At 32.9% G+C, this 18,253-nt stretch overlaps 1 protein-coding gene across 1 annotated transcript in view; it reads right to left on the bottom strand.

The window, feature by feature from the left end:
* Positions 1-18,253, bottom strand: part of LOC129221614 (tyrosine aminotransferase-like) — a 64,672-nt gene that overhangs the window by 14,819 nt on the left and 31,600 nt on the right. Inside the window, exons 5-6 of the mRNA XM_054856136.1 lie at positions 3,129-3,287; positions 2,194-2,385 (exon numbers count right to left, since the gene is read on the bottom strand). Of these exons, the coding sequence (XP_054712111.1) occupies positions 2,194-2,385; positions 3,129-3,287 (351 nt within the window). The remainder of the gene's footprint in view (positions 1-2,193; positions 2,386-3,128; positions 3,288-18,253) is intronic.

An 18,253-nucleotide genomic window follows, 5' to 3' on the forward strand; every position in this document is an offset into this window, starting at 1 on the left:
CACTAACAAATCAGAAAGATCATTTCTATTGTCTAGGAATCAGGGTTGGCCGGATTGGACCCAATTGGGTTGGACCCAATGGGTTTTTTTGAAAAAACCCATTTAAAAAAACCCATTATTTAGCCCACTTTTGGGTTTTTTTAAATTTTTTGAGAAGTTTCTTAAAAAAATAATTAATTTAAATACTTTTACAATTTAAACTTCTATTTTATTTGTTCTTCACCACAGACAATGGACATAAAAAATGAATTTTGAACTTTAATAGTATTTCTTAACTCTTAACGGCATTAAAAATACTTCAAAGATTTAAAAAATATATATTTAACTTTTATCTTTAACTGGTCAATAAATAACTCAAATTATCTTGACTAAGTCCTGTCACGTCTGGTTTTCTCAATATTTGTAGATTGTACAGAGGAAACTACTCTAGCTAAAAGGCTTTCATGTGAATTATTTTCTGCAACCCGACACGTCACAAATTTTGAATTAACAAGTTATATTTTTTTTAGAAATTAACAGGTTTTACAAATGGTCGGACAGAAAACAGAATAGGATGTACAGTATTTTCATTATCTTACAAAAAATTTTAATATTTCTTAATCTGTACACAGAAATAGAAAAACAGGCAACATAAAATTCAAAGAAATGTCTTGATTAAGCTGGAATTCAGTAAATAGGGATTTAAACTACTTGAGGTTCTACAGTAGTTTTGCATAAAAAAATGAAATACAATAAAGTAAAATGCAAAAAAAATAGTAGTAATTAAAAAAGAACAATAGATTTTATCACTCGAGAAGTAATTTTGCCTTAACTGTTGGTAATCATGGAAACTAAAAAATCTGAAACTTCACCATTCTTGGGTTTCGTCGTCTTTCATACTCTTCTTCAGAAAACGCTGAATTTTAACTAGTTTTCCAGCTTTTTTTACCCCAAGACAATTCTTGTGCTTTGTTCATATACTTATGCTACAATATGCTACAAGTACCCTACATTTTCCCTAAAAAAAGACAAAAAAAACCCACATTTCTTTAAAAAAACCCAGCTTTAGTTGGTTTTTTTTGGGTTTTATTTAAAAAAACCCAAAAAACCCTGGGTCCATGGGCTTTTTTAAAAAAACCCGGGTTTTTGCCAACCCTGCTAGGAATGGCTCAAAATTTTCAATGTGAACGTTTTTGGTTGTGCGTCACCGACGTCGGTATCCTCGTAGGTTTTGGCCTCCTTTGTCACTCCTAAAAGCTCTTCTTCCAGTGAGTTCTAAACTGTGTGAGTTTAATAACTTTACTTCTCGAAAGAGCTGTGGAACCAATCGCATAAAAGGTCTCCAGTGGCCCAAGCTCGATTATTAGTACGCAAAAATGCAATTGATTACGCGTAATCTGCAATCTTTAGGAGTTTGGATTTTGAAAGAGGGGAAAAATTTATCTCTTTGCATTGCCGCATCCGCGTAAAACCGAAACTCATCCGCGTAAAATAAAATAAAGGTGTCAAATCTTAAACCGCGTATAATCGAAACCGCGTAAAATGAGGGTCTAGTGTGCTGACTATTCTACTGCTTTTGAATTTTCTTCTGTCTCTGTTATGCCTCCTTTTGAAAATGGATGTGAAAATTCAGTAAGAGCATGAAACTTAATGACGTTGAAAATTTTGAATTGAAGAAATTCTTGCTTTTGACTGAATGTTTCTCAAAACATGAATGCTTTTTGGTCGATGTAATTGTGCAGGGTGCGACAAAAAAAAAAAAAAAAAAAAAAACACGGACTAAGGTTCAATCACCGAATAATGTGCGTTCATTTCTTTTTATCACTTTAATAAAGAGATATTTTATAACGTATCTAAGAGTATTGGTTTATATAATGATTTTTGAATTTTTTACAGTGACTTTTTTAAACAATTCAAAGGATCTATCCTCATTGGTGAGGAGTTGGTGATGGGGGCAGGCTTTAGCGAAAGTAGTTGTAATGAAAGAGGAAAACACAGGGAGGATGTAGTTTGGCAGATACTTGGCAGGAAAATTGAATGTCATAATTTTTTAAGGCAGAAGGTTTTTGGGTTTAGGATGTGTGAAGATGAAGGCCTTCTTTTTTGTGGGGAAGAATTAAAAATTTTTATAACAGGGTTGTTTTTGGTGATATATTTTAGAGAACGAATCTTACGCTTGTTGCAAAAAGGATCACTGAGAATAACTCAACTCACAAAGTCTTCGTATATTTCGTCTGCGATGATGGGCACGCAGTTGCGGTTGGCAAGCTCCACGATGGCTCTCAGGTGTCGTTTGGAAAACACCGACCCACAGGGATTGGATGGGTTGTTGATGATGACCGCTGCAGTTTGACTATCGATCTGTGACTCCAGATTTTCCAAGTCTATCTGCCAATCGAGGTTGGGCTGTTTGAAAAAGAAAAGAAGGAAAATAACTCACTGGAATATGACTCAATGATGATTTTTAAATTATGTAACAATTCAACGTCGGTTAGTATAATTAATCAACTCTTCTAAAAGCATTTTCTTAAACAAAATTAAATGTTAGAATTCACATTTATAAAATTTATAAAGGCATCTGAAGTTCTTACGGTCAAAATTTCAATATGACAGCAACAGGGTTGGTGAGCAGGGGGCGTTGCCACCTAGTAATTTTTGAAGCTATGCTTCTTTTGACACGACGCGACGGTGGAAAATTTTTAATGTAGAACAGAAGTTTGCGCCAAAGTAGGAAATGACAAAGTCTAGTGTCATCTCAGCTATATTGGCAGTATTTATCGAGATTCCAAAAGTTACCAGCAATAAAAAAAAATTTAGGTATCTCTGTCGATACAAAAATGCTTAAACTTCGCTGATTTCTTAATTTATTAATGAAACCTTTAAAAGTAGTTTAATTATAAAAATCTTTATTGTGTTTTCTTAATTTTTAAAAGAAAAATATATATACATATATATTTTTTAAAACAACCGAATCCGAAAGTTTTCCCATGCGGTAGATACACCTCTAATAGCAAGACACTGAGGTGAAACGAAACTTAAATTTATAGTACAGATTTCTTTCAGACTTCCCATCCGATCTCAAAAGACCGTACACTTGAAATAAGTCACTTGTCTATATTGACAGCCATAATCATAAAACGTGAGCATACCAGTAGGTTATAAGACCTAGTTTCAATTCCGAAGGATTCGGCAATTGTCTTGTATATTGAAAAACCAGGTCTTGGAATCAAAATATTTTGTCCTGGATTCGCTAATACCATAATACTCATCTCCAAAGCGTGGGAACAGCCGCTCGTCAGAATCACATCCTAAAGAGAAGGAGAAAGGACATTATAACATGACACGTACAATTTATAACTTTTTGATCTTATTGCAACTATTAAAGAATAAATTCAAGGAATGTTTTTCATGTGTTATTTATTGTTCAAATCCAATCCCTCCAGTGAGTTTTTTTTTTTTTTTTTTTTTTTTTTTTTGATGAAACTGCATAACTACAGTATTTGAAAATTCCAGAGCAAGTCCAATTAATTACTTTTATAAATTGTTTTGAACATCATCAAGAAACTGAGCTTGATGATTTTTTTTTACTTCACCATATTATAACTATTCTAATGCTTCAATTCTAACTTTGCTCCTAGTTTCAGTGCATCAAACCTATCACCGCAAAAACATTTAACAAAACGTGTGAACCAACATTTTGGCATTCTGCGAAGGAGATGAGCGAGCAAAGGCAAGTTAAAGCATATTTTCAAAAAGCAAAAATGTTGATAAAAGGCGAAATGTTTCGATGTTAATGTGCTTATAAATAGAAAAGTAGGCTTTTTAGCTTTTTACAGAATGAGTTTATGAAAAAACACAGTTTAAAATACCTTCTGAAAATGTATTAAAAATGTTTATTTTCACATCATTTGTATCATTTATTAGTACTTTCCCCATCATAGTTAAAATTAGATTTTCTTCTCAGAGAAAAAATACTTTCTCTGGCGCAATTCCTTTGAGTTTTGTGGGGTAAGAAGTGTTACTTCACATAAACACCAGGTAACTTTTTCTAATTAAATTAGTTTATCAAAACCGGGAAATGAGGTTCATAAAATTGCCAAAATCTACTCCTGTATATGAAATACCATGTTTCTAGGAAGTCTTCATGTTTTACCGGGTCTCCAGTCACGAACTTATTGTATGTACAGATCACCAAACTTGATTATGTGTACAGATTTGCAATAAAACTTAAATACGCGTAGTGTATGAAATGTATAGTTTTATATTTCGGTTAACATCAGTAAGGTGTAAAAAGATTTACCATCTTTAAAATAAATAAAACTAAAAAAAAAGGATTTATTGCCTGCAAAAAAGAAAAGCAAATGAATCATTAAGATGCAAAAAGATTACAATAACTAAATGGAACGGATAAAAGAAACAAAAATATAGTTTGCTAAAATATTAAGTTAATCCCTGTTTTTGCTCTAAATCTCATTCTAAACCATTGTACCCATTTTACCCCACCTATAGGTCCTAATGAATATAAAGCAGGTTTTGGAGCAGTAGATTTTTTATCAAGAAATACTAACCCTTAAACGCATAATTTTACTATTTCCCAACATACTTAATTTAGTCTTCTGAAACGCTATAAGAACAAATGGAAACTCTGTAATTGCCAATAACCAAGAAAATACTCACTGAAAGTGCTATTAAATAAATTTTAAACTTGTAAATACCACCGAAGTGATGAAAAACAAAAATTGATTTCCATTTCCGAAATTCGCAAATGTGGGACTTTTTTTCTTTCTTAATTTAGTGCGCTTGAAAATGCTTACTTATATTTCTATGACGAATAAATTTTCTACAACTTGAATACAGGGCCTGATTAGGCCTGGGCCTGCGGGGGGGGGGTATTTTTCAAACACTTATGCATAGCATTAAAAAATTATAATTTTTTGTTAAAATAACAAAAATTAATGATTTATTAATTGAAGACACCCCTCTTTATTGCTACACATTATTTTAATATTATTTTTCGTAGACTTAAAGGGGTAGAATACAGAGGGGGCTTCCAAAGCACTGTGGGTCGTTTGCCTCACTTTCAGTTAGTCGGGCCTAGCTTAAATAGTAAAACACTTTTTCAATTTTACTCATGTTTTGGGACGTTTCATGGTAAATTATTTGCTGTTTTTTCCTGTTCAAACACGATGTTGCCAAGTGGTTGTTTAACCATAAATCATTCTTAAATTAAACTATGAATTTTTTAAGTATTTTTCTCATGACTTGTACAGAAATTCAAAGTCGAAGAATATAATTTAAAGTGTTTTTAAAATTTTATGCCTTTGAAGTTAGTTATTATAACTATGTGAAGAGGATCATTCAAACATAAAAACATACTAATTGAGTTTTGCTTGAGGGATATCAAATTCAAACAGTTTAATATCAATTTGAAGAATACCTATTTTTGAGTTTATTTCACCCACCTGACTCTCCAAAACTTAAAAAAAAACATGCATTTAATTTTTATGAATCCTTTAATATTCGTCTCAGTAGATATCCTCTTCTTATGCTTCAGACATCAGGTAACGCTATTTTTGAATTAATCTCCAAACCTGAATGTTTTTCCTTCACGACGCCGCACGTTGGAGTATTTGGCCAATAAAACCGGTCAAAAACCAAAATTCAAAAGTTCGATGAAAGTTGTCTTAAATCTATTTTACTTCAAGTCAGATAACTATTCCATCAGAGGATAATAGTAAAAATCTCACCTGATGCATTTCCGTTGCTGTACGCTAGTCGGAACTTAGACATTATTGGAATCTCTCGCTTTTGTTTTCGACGCTTTTCATGCTAAGTCTTCGTTTTCTTGTTATTGTATTTGAGTGTGATGGGATGTAGTAAAACAAACTTTTTAATATGAAAGAGGGAGATATGTAGCTCAATCTAAAATCTTGTTTCGTTGAATTACTTTAACATTTGTCATTTTTTTAATGTGCGAAATTAAGTCAAAATTGGATGTTTATTTTTCACTAAAATTTTTTGACATTAAGATTTTTTTTTAATTTCCGGGACGAGTCGGGCTATACTTTTGCTATGGGCATAAAATTTAGACTGTCTGCTATGATATTCTGTGAAAACATCTTCCGCCTATTTCCGCCATTTTGTTTTTTTAGGAGTTTAAAGTTGGTGAGTAAAAAATGCTTCATAATTTCAAGTTCGGAGTTTTTTCTTATTTCTTTATAAAATCTTCTGAAACTGTTAAGTATTTTACCAGAATAGGATTATATGGTATCATGAAAGAATTCAAAGCCATGGTACGTGGGAAGTAATAAAAATAATAACAAAATCAATAACCCCTAGATGTTCCATTGCAGAAAATGTTTAGAAGGAATGTTACCTAGATGAGGATTCAGTATACGAGTAACAGATACCTTCCCTGAAATTCAGCTTCATGTACTGCTGGACCACAATGGGTTGAGAGTGCATAAATATATATATTACAGGGTGTAGGAATGTCTTCAAAGGTAAAAATACAAAATATGGTACTGATATATAAAAAGGGCTATGATGGATAACAGCATACACAGTATAAACAAAAAATTTTAAAACATTACCGAAGACGATGAAATAAACACAGAGCTGCTTTGTTCCTTTAGTATACTAGTTGTAATTATTGATGGTGAAGGAAACAAAACTACAAAATACTATTCCTTTCTCTCTTAGATTTTTCGACCCATACGAATATGGGTATCATCTTATGCCTACAAGTATATATAATTTTTTAATGCCGGGTGCTGAAGTTTACCTCTCTAGCAATCTAACCAATTGTTCAGTTTTCAGAGAAGGCAGCTGTAACTCGCAATAAACCCTTCAACATTATCGATTACATTTTCATGATAATTTTCACGAGTAGATTGTACACAGACTTACTACATAGACACTTAACAAATTCTAACCCCTACTTAAGAAGTGGTAGTAGACCACGCAACTCTAAAAAACAAAGTCGTTTTCCCTAGAAGCAGTAAATATAATGATCGCAAGACGCAAGCACGCAGTAATAAATACCACAACGAGCAATTATTTAATTGCAATAAGTGTGTAAAAGAGAAAAATGAAAATGATTTTCTAATAAATGTCTCTTTTTCTTGAAATAAACACCTTATTTTGATCGAGTAGCACGTTTCAAAACATTATATGACAAAAAATCGCATCAAATAATTTTGTCCGGTTTTTGGATACAAATACTCCTATGTGCGATGCCAAGCGAGAGGGAATTAAGCCAATTTTTTTTCATTTGTAGTATAAAATTAATTGAATTAATAACAAGGGGGAAAAAATTAGACGCCAAGTGATCATGACGACAAGTGAAAATAATGCATTCAAACTCCATTTATCGACTCCTTCATTCTAAACGACCCAAATTTAAAATCAACATAAATAATTATATGCGGTTTTTATAACTAAACACTTTTCTGTGGATTGACCCCAAAGGAAATTTTGCAATCGGTGAAGGCGATAAAGATCACAAAATAATCAAACATCATTGGTCTCTACAAAACTCAATTCCTTCCATAGGAGATCTATATCGATTAGATGTATATTGATGACTGAGAATCGATGAGAGATAACGGCTAAAGGTCTCGAATATTATCGACGATTAAGGCAGATAATTTTTCAGACGACTCATATTTCCTTCAGCTGAAAGGACACAAGACATGTCATAGTGTGACCTTGGTAAACGTTCAGCACTTAAAACCAGTATATACCCTTGCAGAAATTTTTATCATCATTTATTTTTTAAAAAATCCCGTTTTATTATGTTTCTGAATTGGTAACATAATTTTGAAATTAGTTTAATACTACCATTCAAAGTCATGGATAAACACAATATTTCGATGAGATGCTTTCACATTGAAGCATCAATCAAAAACACCTCTTTAAGAAAGTGATTGAGATACAGGACTTTCATATCTTAGATTAAATACTTAAGACAAACTTAGAATATTTACTAAAAATTCTTAGTTGAGACTATTTGTATTCTTATAATCGATTTCTTCCTTTAACAAGCTCTAACGTCGTTCAAGTCAAATTTGAGCAAAAAATGAACCTGAAGTCACCACCTACAACATTTTTTTCTATGATTCTACATGGTTCGAAGTTCTGACGCAATTCAAAAATGAAATCTTTACTAATAATAAAGCTGAAAGTCTGGATATCTGGATCTCTGGATGCCTGTTACGTACATAGCGCCTAGACAGCTCGGCTGATTTTCATGAAATTTTGCATAAAATTAGTTCGTAGCACAGGAGTGAGCACCTCGAAGCGATTTTTCAAAAATTCGATTTTGTTCTTCTTCTATTCCAATTTTAAGAACATTTTATTGAGCAAATTATCGTAACATGGACGAGTAAGTTATCATAACGTGGGCGAGCAAATTACCATAACATGAGCGAGCAAATTAACGTAGCAAATTAGCCAGAAATTCATCATCCATTATATTTAAATACACAGGCAAACCAAATGGCCTTTTAATTTTCTACTACGGGCAAAGCCGTGTGGGTACTGCTAGTGGAAAAATAAAATAACATTTTGTACTATAATAAACCGCATGTCAGCAGTAGTTGGTTTAATAAAACTATAATGTTTAACGACATAAAAAAATTTCCTGTGTTGGTAGTCGTGAAGGCATATTCTGCTTATTACTACCACAATCACAAAAGCTTATTTCGGATGCCTTTTCATCCATAATCACCCTATTTTTGCATCGAAAACGGAGTTTCTTGTAACCCCGAAACACGTTATGCAGAAATCTGCAATTTTGTGCAATTAATCTTAGTTATTTTACCCTCATAGATGTTTGAGCAAACTTGACGCCTACGAAACTGCACCACTCACAATTGTCTTGCGCTGTTTTCAAATTAATTTTGTGCTCTGATAAACTTCAAAACTGTCATAGCAGCGAATGGCACAATCTCATAATCAGGTCCGAATCTGCGTGTCCGCAGACCTCGCGTTAGGGGTAAATATATGGAAATGGCTTTTCTGGGTCAGAATAGACAATTTAAGTACTCCTGTAGTTTTAAAAAATTCCAAGAAAATGACACCGCAAAAAAAAGAAAAGTGTGGCTCAAGTTATGAAGAGAATTTCTTATTATTATCTAGCTTTCAATTACAACATGCATATTTTTGCATTAAACATTATTGGGAAGGTTTGGTTTGAAATGATTAGAAACGCATATTTCTTCGTTTGTGGTGTCATTTTCTTGGAATTTTTGAAATCTACAGGAATACTTAAATTGTCCTTTCTGACCGAGAAATGTTATTTAGTCCTTTTGAGTGCATTGTGAATAGTGCTTGGTATTTTTTAAAAAATCCTGTTATTTTATTCGTTTTAGCATATTTCAGAAATAGATGTTACTATCACGAAACTTCGCCTTATTTTTTCATATAAATGCTCCGTACTAAAGGGAAAAAAAACCTATATACGTGTCTAAAACTTTAAGCAGTTGGCACTGAATATTAATCCTTATTCCTCACTAGGATTTATTTGTTTGCTAATTTAACTAAAACCATTTAAATATTAAAGATTTCCCAAACTAATTTATGTTTCAAAACATACAAGTTACTCGTAATAAGATCCTAATTATTGGCATAGAAGAGAGGGAATACATTTCATGCTTGCTCCAGACAAGCCTTGTTTCCAAATTTTCATTATGATTACTATTAACATTACTGTTGCAAGGCAACAAAATTTGTAACAAAGTGTTTTATGTATTTAAACATTTAATTGGGAAATTACATGAAATTTGCTGTTTTCCATCCCAACCGAAGTAATTATTTTATTTTAGAATTTTAATTTTGCAGCGTTAAGTTGTACCATAAGGTTAAGCAAATCATATAGTGAAATACCGAAGTCTATAAGTGGTCTAGTTGCTGAAAAATAAGCAAAAGCAGGCTTCAGATTTTTTCCGTGACTATTGGGCCAAATATAATAAAAGTGCTTTAAAAACTAGCACTAACACTTATTAACGTTGCAAATATGCACTGTTGGCCTCTGGGGAGGGACCCTGCAGATTTTGTTGCAGGGAGGGCCAAAGTTTATAGATCCAGGCCTGCTTATAACTCAAATTTTCGTTTCCTTGAAAACCATGACGCCGCTTTTGTATCATGCAATATGCAATTCAATATTGGTCTTGTTTTAAATTCTAATTCAAATGTAGAATAAAAATTAGTTTCGTTCATAGTCATTTTAATGTTGTTTTGAACTCTATTAGGTAAATAAAATGAATATTCTGGCATAAAATAAATATATGTACTTTATTGCAAGTGTTTTCACTTAAAAATTTTCATTGAAAAAATAAAGAACTGACTTTGAAATGAGTCGATTTGGATTTTGAGGAACATATAAATTCAAATCTTAATACATAAAAATCAATGTCCTGAGATAATATATATATATATATATATATATATATATATATATATATATATATATATATATATATATATATATATATATATATATATATATATATATATATATATATATATATATATCAACGTACAGCCAATACCGCTGAAGCCTCTGACTTGAAATTTGGCAGGCATGTCCATATGATTACGAAAGTATCCACTAAGAAAGGATTTTTAGAAATATCAATTAGTTCGGGAGAAATTAATTAAAACCCCTTAATATCTGTGAAATTAAAACCTGTCATTGAAATTTAAATCCCTTATTTTCAGAGTCTTTCCTCCATTCAAATCATTATTCAGTACTTCATCTCAGCTTTTGGTTGATAGCGAATTTTGAATTCGATATTGTTTTTGTTTCTCACGTGATTCTTCGAGGCTTTTCTCAAGTCAAATAATAATGTTTCTGTCTTTTGCTTTTATTTTTTCAAAACTCGAAGCGAAGTTTTTAAGAACATCATCATAGGCGGACTATCCTTTTGAATTTAGAAGAGCCAGTTTCCTGTAAAAGTTTGCTTTGCAGTAACCGTTAATAAGTCACAAGGACAGACATTAAAAGTAGCAGGGATCAATTTAAGAGAAGACTTCTTTTCACACGGGCAATTTTATGTAGCTTGCTCCAAAGTCAGTTCATCAAGCAGCTTAATAATTTTAGTACCACAAAAAAAAAAAACTAAAAATGTTGTATACAAAGTTCTTGATTAAACATAGGTATAACAAAAAAATGTGGATGGCCTGTGTTTGCAAAGATAATCAATACTTTAAAAGGATCGTTAATAACAGTTAAAGATGATCGGTTAAGGACAAGGGCATATATATAAGGTGTCCAGAGGCCCCGGGATCCTCCCAAAATTAGAAAAAAAATATAGGTAATAAGTAATTATTACAGGGGATTTTCGAAACTAGGTGCACCAAGCACTGTTAACCCCTGCTAATTCCATTACCCGAGCAATGCCGGGTACGGGAATGCTAGTATGATATATCAACTTATATTTGTCTTTTTCCTCTTACAGTACGTTGAGCATTTTGTGAAAACACAGCAATATCGTTATCAGCCTGACCAGATCAAGTTTTATTCAACAACTAGCTGCGTCGCCCGGCTTTGCACGGTCCACCTCGAAAATAAAAGTTATGTCAAGTGACGTGAATTCAACACACAGGCTTGAACCAAAAAAAAAAGTCAGTGGAATTTTGCGGCAGATTGCGGAAAACCCCCAAAAAGTAAACATTTTAAATCCCCTGATTACAGGAAAAGCCTCAAATCAAAAACAAGAATTTTAACTGTTCATATTCGAGAAAAAAAAGGCAACAGATCTTTCATCTCAATGATTTTCTTCACCGCTATACATTTTAATAAAAGCGTTGTTGCAAAAAGTTGAGATGAAGCACTGAATAATAATTTGAATGTAGGAAAGTCTTCGAAAAATAGGGATTTTATGTCGAAATCCAAGCTTCATAATTAATTCGCAACTCCAACAAACTATAGGGGGCGCTGCAGCCACTGTCTAATGGCCGATGAAAAAACTAAAACAAACGCACGCTGTAACATATAAATTGCTTCTAAACTTAGGAAATGATAGATATTTTTGTTCGCATGTATGATTTTTTGTTTTTTATTTATTTGAAAAGATATTTCAAAGTCTTTTGGTTATTCTGATCCATGTAGAAAGAGATTAGAAATCAAAAAGTATTACGAAAGTAAAAAGTTATGCAGAACACACAGTAAGTTGTTCTGAAGCAGCCATTTTCACGATGTTGAATTCGGAATTCATAAATTTTTGGTTCGCTTCGAACGGCATTTTCATTTTGTACCGTTTTTTCTATACATTAGTACATATTAAGTTCAGTTTCGTAATATTTCCGGCATTTGTTGACATTTTTGTCACATAGTGCACATTAGGGTGGGGCGAAAAATTAAAAGTTTTTCCGATCAACTAGTAATAGTTGCCAAAAGTTGTCTTATGTGATAGTTAGCTAATGTGCAAAATTTGACGAAAATCGGTTAATATCTTCAGGGGGCGCTGCGATCGCAAAGTTTTAACATTGTTTTTTTCCTATAATATCATGGTTTCAATGTAAAAATCATGCTTTTTTCTAACTTTAATTTCACCTTTTTTAATTCTAAAGGACATGTATGTATTAAGAACATATAGAATAGCTTCCAAAAGAAATTTGGTCACTAAACGTTAGCATTAAAAGAATCAATGCATGGTTTTGTTGTAAAAACTCCGTAATTTGAAGAGACACTGCCGTCGAGCTCTTAGAATCATGTGAAATGCCATTTAAATACGTCATACAACCTTTAACCGAGAAAAGTTCCAGACGCATTTCTACAGCATCGAGTGCACAGCACAGTGTATGTTTATATTTTCAGTGCATTGAAACGCCATCTCTAACACCATAATGAGCGGAAAACATTCGAAGGATTATTGTGCTGGATCGAAAGTAAAAACAAGGAAAATGTTAAAAGATTCCATTTTCGGAACACCAAAAAATTTGTCTGATTCTGTGTTACCTACGTATGAAGATGTATTTAAGTATTATTTATTTCTTGCACACGAAAAGAAACAGTTTAGTTCTTCCAAAGAGCCCACAGTGACTGAGATAGCAGAAGACGTAGCCACGAAGTTAGAAGAGATATGGCATCGTTCCTCTATTCCTATAGTTTCACGTAAACGAATCGTTCAAATGATTCGACATTTTCACGGCAAATATAAAAACCTGAAGAAAACTATGAACAAAAAATCTGTTAAAACAAATGCGTTTAACGCAAAGATGCAGTTATTTTCATCCGAAGCTCGAGAAAAACTTTTCGACATCGCTTGTTGTAAATGCCGTTTCAGTGCGTGTAACTGCGACAAGACTCGCAAAGTTCCTTCCAAAGAACAACTTTTTCTTTTTGATCAGCGTGGTGATAGAAAAATGTTTATTGGAAACATTGATATTCAAACCACAAGAAAATTAAAACTGAGTTTTGAACGAAAAAAGAAAGAAGAATCAAGAGCGAAGAGGGAAAGCATAGTTAATACCCGTGAAGAAGGTTCTGAAGAAACAGAAATTGATAAAGAATATTCAATAGAAGGTACGGACGAAAAGGATCCTGAATTTATAGTTATAAATTATAAAGCAAGCACTTCGCAAGCAAGAGTCAGTCTGAACAAATTTTCTAAAACGTGTGACCGATACGGTGTTTCGAATAGATCAGCGGCCGCGTTGGCATCATCCATATTAGAAGACGTGGGCTTAATTTCTCCTGAAACATCTTCAAATATAATCGATCCAAGCAAAGTGAAACGAGAACGTAAAAAAGTGAGAAAAAATCTGCAAGCTCATCACCAAGGGCCAAAAATGTGCTGATGTACAAGGTCTGTACTTTGATGGCCGAAAGGATAGTACATTGTTCTTGGAACAATCTGTGTCCGGCAGTTATCATCGAAAAATAATTATTGAAGAACATGTAACACTGGTTATGCTGCCAGATAATAAATACTTAGGACATATTTCGCCAAATCGATCAAACGCAGAAGGAATTGCAAACGGCATACTGGATTTCATTGTCGAAAACAAAATTGATATTACTCAGTTGTGCGCCGTCGGATGTGACGGTACTGCAGTAAATACCGGAAGAAAAAGTGGCGTGATTTTACGCCTTGAAACATTCTTTCACAGACCATTGAAGTGGTTAATATGCCAGCTTCATGGCAACGAATTGCTGCTTCGCCATTTAGTAGAATACTTGGATGGACCAAGTACTAATCCCCGAGGATTCAGCGGTCCTATTGGCAAAATGTTGATAGGCTACGAATCACTACCGATAGTGAAATATAAAGCCGTTGAGTGCAATATTCAAAACATGCCAACTATCGACCGAGGGGACCTAAGTACTGACCAGAAATATCTACTGGAAATATTTGAAGCCGTTATTAGTGGCAACTGCTCCGTACACCTTTCTGAAAGAGTACCTGGTTCCTTGAGTCATTCTAGATGGCTCACGACAGCCAGTCGGATTTTGCGCTTGTACATCGGCACAGAATATCCAACAGCAAATTTAAAAATGCTTGTTTCATTCGTTATTAAAGTTTATACACCTTGCTGGTTTCTAATTAAGTGCAACTCAGCATGCAAGGATGGTGCACGAAACTTGTGGCACGTTATTCATCAGTCGCGTTATTTGCCAGACGACCTGTTACATGTCATCGATCCAGTCATTCAGCGGAACGCCTTTTTTGCACATCCTGAAAACATCTTGCTGGCGATGTTAAATGATGATCGAAGGCATGTACGGCAGTTAGCTGCTCGTCGGATTTTGAGAGTACGAGACACTAATTCTGTGAACAATAATGATATCCGTACTTTTACCATCCCTGAGCTTAACTTTTCTTCTTCCGACTATGTCTACTTGATCAATTGGCAGTGTGAAGAAGTGCTTATAACAAAACCTCCTATAACAAATATACTAACTGAGGACGAGCTACATGACTTAGTGAAAACCGGAGATGTTCCTCATTTTCTTCAAAACATGTGCAAATTTCCTTGTCATACTCAATCTGTGGAGCGCTGCGTAAAGTTGGTGACGGATGCATCTCTGGCCGTAAGTGGAATAGAAGCCAGGGATGGTTTCATTCGTGCACGTTTAGAGGCTCGAAAGGAACTGCCTTTCTTTGAAAGTAAAAAAGACTATTTTCGTAAAAGCTCTAACTGTGACACATAAATTTGTATCACGTATGTAGTGTAAATTTTTACAGATTTTTAAAATTGTTTATTATTGTTTCAATAGTGCTGTTTAATTTTATTTGTCTAATATATTTGCATTTTCATAATTTTTGTGTCACATTTTGTAAAATTCATCAGTTTTTACTTAGTATTGTCCTAAAAGTCACTATTTTTTACTTTTTTGTTTCTTTTTAAGATGCTGGAAATATAAATAAATAACATAAAAGAACTTTTATGGGTTATTTCATATGCTTTCAGTGCATAAATAAATCTTATGAAAAAAAAAATGCAATGATATAAGTTAACAGCATTATTTTTCGTATTTTAACCATGAAATCCGGGAAAAAATCTATAATAAAACTTTGTGACCACAGCGCCCCCTGAAGATATTATCCGATCTTCATCAAATTTTGCACTTTTGCTAACTATCCCCAAAGACAACTTTTGGCTACTATTACTAGTTGATCGGAAAAACTTTTTATTTTTCGCCCCACCCTAGTGCACATACGTGGCAGACTGTCAAGAGTAACATTTAACACTAGATAATTTATTTCTATGACTATATGATTGGATATCAAAAGAAATCATGCATTTAATTCATTCGTCATGGAAATGATTTACCTGATATGCGAAATCTTGACAAGATACATTATTCTTTCACACAATTTTAAAACCATAACCCTATAAACAGATTTTTGGCGAACCTTTATTTTTTATTGTTCAAATTCTTAACGTTCTCTTTCTGGATTTTTCAATCTGTTCTGCGATAAATATTTTCAAGAAAATTTATTTGCATACTGTCTATTTCAGTAGGATACTGTAGTAACAAAGGTTATTTAAATCATTTATGTGGAATTAGGTTAAGGAAAAGTGTCCAGTCAATGTTGTTAAGTTCGTTTTTTTTTTCATCGAATTGAAAAACTGATATTTATTCAAATTCACTCAGAACAAGATAAATAAAATATGTACTCACAGTTTGTATCAGATTTTTTGATGTTACGCTGTTGCGGATGACGATTCCAAATGATGAATTACGCAAATAAAAAAAATACACATAACAAACTATTCGGAACTCCAGCGCTCGAATACGCTACGTTGCGGTGATTTACAAAACTGCCGATGAAACTAAAACATTGCCACGTTGCGTTCCACGTGTGTCTGTTGACGTAAACACAGGCAGTTTGTTCTGAGTATTTATTAACGCAATCGATGAGTCTTAGTTTGCTTTCAGCTACAGAAATTAATTCGTCCCTTAGTAGTATTCTCGAGCTTCTCAAAATAATGTTAGTTTTCCTTATTTCCTTCTAAAATATGAGTTGATTGAAAATGGTGAAAGCGAAAACTGGATTAACAAACTTGGATAACGTTATACAAGGTAAAAATTTTTATTGTTTTGTATGACTTTGTAAGAATATGAGTTTTTTTTAATCTTAAATTAATTTAACTAACCATCTTTTACAGCAGCATTTAGTTGGAATGAACGGTATGCAAAATATTTTCTTGAATATATTATCGTAGAAAAAAATGAAAAATGTTTCACCAAGAAAGAATTTACTTTATTCCTTTTATTCTCAGCTGAAAGGTTTCGCCAAATTTGTTTAGGGTTATAGTTTTAGTATTGTGCGAGCAAAGTAGCCTTGGCGAGATTTCGCGTTTTTAGTTAAACCATTTTTAATTTTTATCATGAGTGGAATAAAATGGTAGTAAGATTACAGAATTCGATAAGTAAAAAGAAATAATGGTCAATCAAGTGAAAAGAAAACTACCACCATATATCCGTAAGAATTCTGTAGATGATTTGCATAACTTGACATAATTAAATCGTAACTCAGAAAAAAAAAAGTCGAAACAGAAAAATTTTAAATTAACCGATTCGGGAATTCGAGAGAAATAACTCAGCAACAAATGCAAAACAATAAGCGCTACCCAAGCAAGGCAAAGAAGTATCATCTTCTCTCGATAATAATTTGTAATGTCATATTGAATTTTCTAGCATTAATTGTTGTTCTTGTCAGGCTACAATTATTATTTAGTTTTATCAAGAATTGATAAATATCGAATTCAACATCGTGGAAATAGCTGCTTAGAACTACGAACTACGTAGTTTGCATTAATCTTTGACGTTTAGTAATGCTTCTTGAATTCTCATTTCTTTCTACGTGGGCCAGAATATCCACAAGACTTTGAAAATTAATTTAAAAAGAATAAAGCGAAAAATATCATACATACGAACAAAAATCACAACACTTTTAGCATTTTCTTCGTTACCACATGCGTTTGTTTTAGTTTTTAAGTCGGCCATTAGACAGTGAATGCAGTGCCCCCTATAGTTCGTTGGAGTTGCGAATTTGTTTTGCCCAAAATGAATACATGGAACGCAATGTTTTAGTTTTGTCGGCAGTTTTGTAAATCTCCGCAAGGTAGCGTCGTATTCGAGCGCTGGAGTTGCGAATAGTTTTTAATTGATGTCTCCGCTAATTATTATCGGAGGATTATGTTAAATAGCCAAACATGAAGACGGGAAGATAACGAATCCATCGATACCTAGTTAGATGGTCAGTTCACTGTCGTTCGGGAGAAGAAGCTTGGACATACATAGATACACACAGTTTTTAATTATATAAGAGATATTACAGTAATATACAGTGTCTCCCAAAAGTGTTCGTACACCTTGAAATTTTGTAGTAAAACCAAAATAACGCAAAATTGAATTCGAATATGAAGTTCAATTTTTTTTTCAAACCATTCCTATGCCATTTTGAATAAAACCTAGTAGTTTTTTTTTAAAATATTGCCAAATTTTATTTTTGAAATTTGTCAAAAAACGACGAAACAGAGAAAAAATACGCCACAAAAGCCATCGTACACTGAAATATTTTCGAATAAATTCATGATTAAAATTACCATCTGTGTTTTTTTTTTATTATATTTGCATTGTAATGACACTGTAAAGTCATTTGCCTTTAATTTTTTGTTTATTTATTCCCTAATATTCTGCTTATTAATGGCAGGTATGCGTAGAAAACAAACACGATTCGAAATTTAATTTTTTTCCTTCACACTAGCCATAAATTGGTTTGAAATGTCTCTAAATTAGTTAATCTATAACATT

Source organism: Uloborus diversus, chromosome 4 (genome assembly GCF_026930045.1).
Source record: "Uloborus diversus isolate 005 chromosome 4, Udiv.v.3.1, whole genome shotgun sequence".
Taxonomy (NCBI): Eukaryota; Metazoa; Arthropoda; class Arachnida; order Araneae; family Uloboridae; genus Uloborus; species Uloborus diversus.